The sequence below is a fragment of the Aplysia californica genome, unplaced genomic scaffold, assembly GCF_000002075.1.
Source record: "Aplysia californica isolate F4 #8 unplaced genomic scaffold, AplCal3.0 scaffold00915, whole genome shotgun sequence".
Classification (NCBI taxonomy): Eukaryota; Metazoa; Mollusca; class Gastropoda; order Aplysiida; family Aplysiidae; genus Aplysia; species Aplysia californica.
In genome coordinates this window covers 41231-45592 of record NW_004798185.1, presented here as the reverse complement: position 1 = coordinate 45592, position 4362 = coordinate 41231, and the positions used below count along the sequence as shown (strand labels likewise).

The following is a 4362-nucleotide window of genomic DNA, read 5'->3' as shown; positions in this document are numbered from 1 at the left end:
CTGACACACTATGAAATCTAGAAATCAGGATCTCTAGGGGGAAAAAATCAGGATCTGGTGAAAAGAATCAGGATCAACAACAAACCACCAGGGTGACTGCCAAGCTGACTAAAAAATTTTCCATGGATGAACATAAAATATATATATGAATGTATAACATATAATTACAGGCTTGCGTTCTGTGTGTGTTTGTGTGTGTGTGTATGTCTTTTATCATTATAAATGTTTTTAATCCTGAAGTATCACGTCAAGCACTTCTAGTCTTAATGTCTAACATCACCACCCAACACGCCCCAAAGGACACTTCAACCAGTGTCCGTAAAGTTAAGTTGACCCCGACAACGGACGGTCCCCAACACATGTGAAACACACGCCAAAGTCAAGTCACGTGATGCGAATGTGTGATTGCAAAAGTTTTACAGGCAGGACTTTATGAAGGGCCCAACTAACTAGACCTCGGACGAAGCTTGTTTTAAAAGTAACAGCAGAACTAAGAATAACATTGATTATTTGTATTCGCAATTGTAACAGTTATCCGGCCATCATCGGTGAATTCTGAGAGGTAACAAAAGCAAATGTAGATCTTGAGAATGTCCCAAGTCAGAATGCCAAATCGATAGTTGAAATTATAACACTTGCGAGCAAAGATCCAACATAATCTGGGGCGAGTCAACTACTAAATGCGGCATCGAAATTTCTTAAAATAATGCTCTCAGTTCCTACTGACAAAAAGAGGTGCTCCCCACGACACAATAATTTTTTTTTTAAATCTGATGCAACAGACATAAAAAAAAAATCTGGATGATCGCAATCAGGGTGCTCAAGATTTGAGGCATAAAAAAATCAGGATATCCCGGTTAAATCAGGAAGAGTTGCAGGTCTGTGTAGGTCACAGATCGAGGTTTACGCGTTAATATTCCATTCGAAAAATGAGTTTTTTAGTCGGGCCCAGGTATACAGGCCTGACAATAGAGATATCATCACCGTCATTCATCATTGTCGTAAGTCAAAATTCGATGTTTTCAGGAAAAGCAAACATCCATTATTTCAGGAAGGACATTGGTAGTAGCAGTTTGGTAAAAGTTTTACTGCACTTGCAAGTGCAGGACATTATCTTGATAAAAAGAAAAGAAATTTGAACAAATCAAAATCCAAAGTTAGAGATTTTGTGAAAACTGTTAGTGTAGTGTTTAAATAATACAACCTAACACAACTATTATTCACCCACCATTCCATCCCCCCAAACCACTGGCCGTACTATTATTCACCCACCATTCCATCCCCCCAAACCACTGGCTGTACATAACATCACACATCTGTCTCTGATACAGGGAGAGTATTGCACTTCCAGGCTGCCATATATTTACCCCCTACTCCCTCCCCCCCCCCTCCCCTTATCAAACCTAGGTCACTCAGCGCAATGGTTGAGAATTCCCGCAAAACAGGACCCCAGGCACTGTGATTGACAAGTGTGTATACAGTCAAACCTGTCTTAGGCAGGACTGATCAAGATGAAGAAAACAAACCATTCCCATCTGAGGTCCCAATCGAAAGTAGCCGCATTGTTGTTGTTTTTGGTTTGTAAGTATTTTGTTTGTAAATTGTATTTTGTTGCTGATTTTGCACAAGGGTGACAATAAAACGAAATGTATCAGACGAGGAAGACTGAGTGTCATGTTAAAACAAACACATGGGTCGCCACCACCCGGAGAACGAGCGACGCTTCTGTCACAAGTCCATGTTGACGTCCTTTGTTACTTTATTACAGACTGGGTAAACAATGACCACTCATCTCACTTACAATTTGTTTATGAGTTCTGGGCGGGGCTTAGGGGTTATGAGGGATCACACGCTTACACCTCACCAGCAGCTGAAAATTGGTGGTCAACAGTGGGAGGGGCCTACGCAACATGATTGGTTGGAGGGACTACCTAACAACAACGACAGGTGATTGAATTATGACGGCTTGCCCACAACGCCAGGGGTCAATGCACAATTTATGACAAAACGTAATGGAGTCACTAAGGTGGCCGTCTAAGACAGGTGTTATATTATTGCTTAGTGTGATAGGGGTTGTGTGTTAAAATATGGTGGCCGTGGCCGCGTTGGACAGGTGCCCGTTTTACACAGTTAAATTATATATATAGAAAAAACGCAAGGGGGGGAAATGGAAAGTGGCCGTTTGTACAGGTGGCCGTCTTATAGAGGTGGCCGTCAGGGCAAGTTTGACTGTATTCTGCCCGAAAAATAGCTCTATTTTAGCCCAAAGCAAAAGTAATTTGATTTAAATGCTGGTATGGGAAAGATCCAAGGAGAAATTATTCTTTTTGGTCCACCATATATATCAATAAAACATGCACATCTCAATCTGGAAGACTGTCAAAATTTGTCATGATAGAAGACAAAGACTAAAGAACAGAGTTTCTGAAGAATAGTTGTGTTGTTCCGACTTTAGTATCAGCAAAAACTTGTAAAGTTGTTCCCTCATCCGATCCAGATATTGGAGATTGCCTTGTTAGCGAGACAACTTCAGGTCCTGGGCCTTTGGCATGTGGTAGGGTCAGTAGCTAGATCAGATCTCGTAGGCTACAAAAATATTACCAATCAAGGTGTAGAGGAAAGTCGGCAGTTAACACAAAGTATTCGAAGTCAGGTGAATAAAAGTAAAAGAAGGAATGAAGGAAAAGGTAAAGAAAAGCGTTCTAGTGGAGAGAGTAGAAGTTAAATAATTTATTATAATATAATTATGCTCGGCAATGATTTATGATGGCATGGTGACCTGGCATGGACCAGAATATTCTTCTAGGGAGGAATTCCCTAACGAGAGACCACTATGAAACAAAGTAGAATAGAGGGTTAGTGGTAGGGGTAGGGGTAAGTTAAGGGTAGGGGCTAGGGCTGCTAGAGGTTGAGCAAGAGTTAGGGTAAGGTCTCTTCTATATCCTATATATTTAATTGAGTTTGTATTTGTTGGGGTGGCCGCTCGTTACAAGTACGGGAAGTCCTCCTGATTCTTCTTGTAAAAACTCACCCTGTCTTGTTGATAGTGTTGTCAAATGAAGCTACTGCAACAAAATCTGCTGGCTTCACAGACGCTATACTAAATGTAGAATTATCTGCGTTGTAGACAACCCATAACGTTGTTGGCTTCGCAAGACAAAAACCATGAAGCAAAACGATAGCAACTGCAAACCTCAACGCTAAATCCCCCGCCATTTTGTAACCAAGAGTCATGTGATCGGTGGAGTCTTCACTTCGAGTCATATGACCAAGCTTTGCTATCACATGACGAGGCCTGGCGATGAAATTGCTATGATGACAGGTGCATTTATTTTATGTAAATTGTAAATGTCACTTGTCCTTGTAATTTTATAATCTGCGACGATCTACATTGGAAATCGTCCAGTTTTAGTTGGGTCCTGTTTTTGTTTTGTTTTTGGGTTTGATTGTTTTGTTTTGTTTTTGTTCATTTAATTTTTTATTTGGTTCTTTCTCGACAACGATCCAAGGCCCAAGGCATGATTGGTTGTTGGCTTGGTTGCTGGAGATGAGTCGGGTCCACTGGCCTGGTCAGTCACTCACTGTGGTCGGGTCGGGGCAAGGGCAAGGAGAATAGCCTAAAAGTATTCTTAGCTCCTTGGGTCGGGGGCATAGTTGTACACTATAATATTATTATTAGGAGGAGATTACTCTGTGGCCTGTGGTCGGGGGTCGGAATATCATCATCGCTAGCACCTCGTCCTTTCGGTCACGCTCAGGGGCACATGACAAAACACTTTCAATTTTGTTTTGTTTTGGGTTTGTTTTTTGGGGTTTTTTTAAGGGGGGGGGGGCGCACGGTTCCAAGATATTTGTGTTTTGTCATGTTTCCCTCTATGACCAGACGCAGCTTCGTTGTATATAGCGACAAACAAACAAATAAAGAAGAAAAATGTGTACTGTCGGAGCATCCGTTGAGAAATGTACATATTCTTCTTGAAACACATTCTTCAGTACATGTAGCAGGCTACATTCGAATTTTTATTTCTGGATAATATATTAGATCTACATGCACTAACAACCGTCTGTTTATTTGGAATCTGAAAAACAAAACAAAAGAACAATAACGACTATAACAAACTTAACAAAGCACAGTATTTTTTGTACTTACAGGGCTTATAAACTCATATTATGCGTGCGTGAGTGTGTGTGTGCGCAGAGAGAGAGAGAGAGAGAGAGAGAGAGAGAGAGAGAGAGAGAGTGAGAAAAGAGAGAGAGAGAAACCGGGAGAGAGAGAGTGTGTGTGTCTGTGTGTTTGTGCCTATGCGTGTGTGTGTATGTACGACGTGCGTGTGTGTATGTACGTGCGTGTGTGTTTGGGTG

At 41.4% G+C, this 4362-nt stretch overlaps 1 protein-coding gene across 1 annotated transcript in view; it reads right to left on the bottom strand.

Annotated features, from left to right (window-relative positions):
* LOC101851230 (putative phospholipase B-like 2) overlaps nucleotides 1–3267 on the bottom strand; it is a 17899-nt gene extending 14632 nt beyond the window's left edge. Inside the window, exon 1 of the mRNA XM_013089278.2 lies at nucleotides 3032–3267. Within this exon, the coding sequence (XP_012944732.1) occupies nucleotides 3032–3264 (233 nt within the window). The 5' untranslated portion in view covers nucleotides 3265–3267. The remainder of the gene's footprint in view (nucleotides 1–3031) is intronic.
* Nucleotides 3268–4362: the final 1095 nt, after the last annotated feature.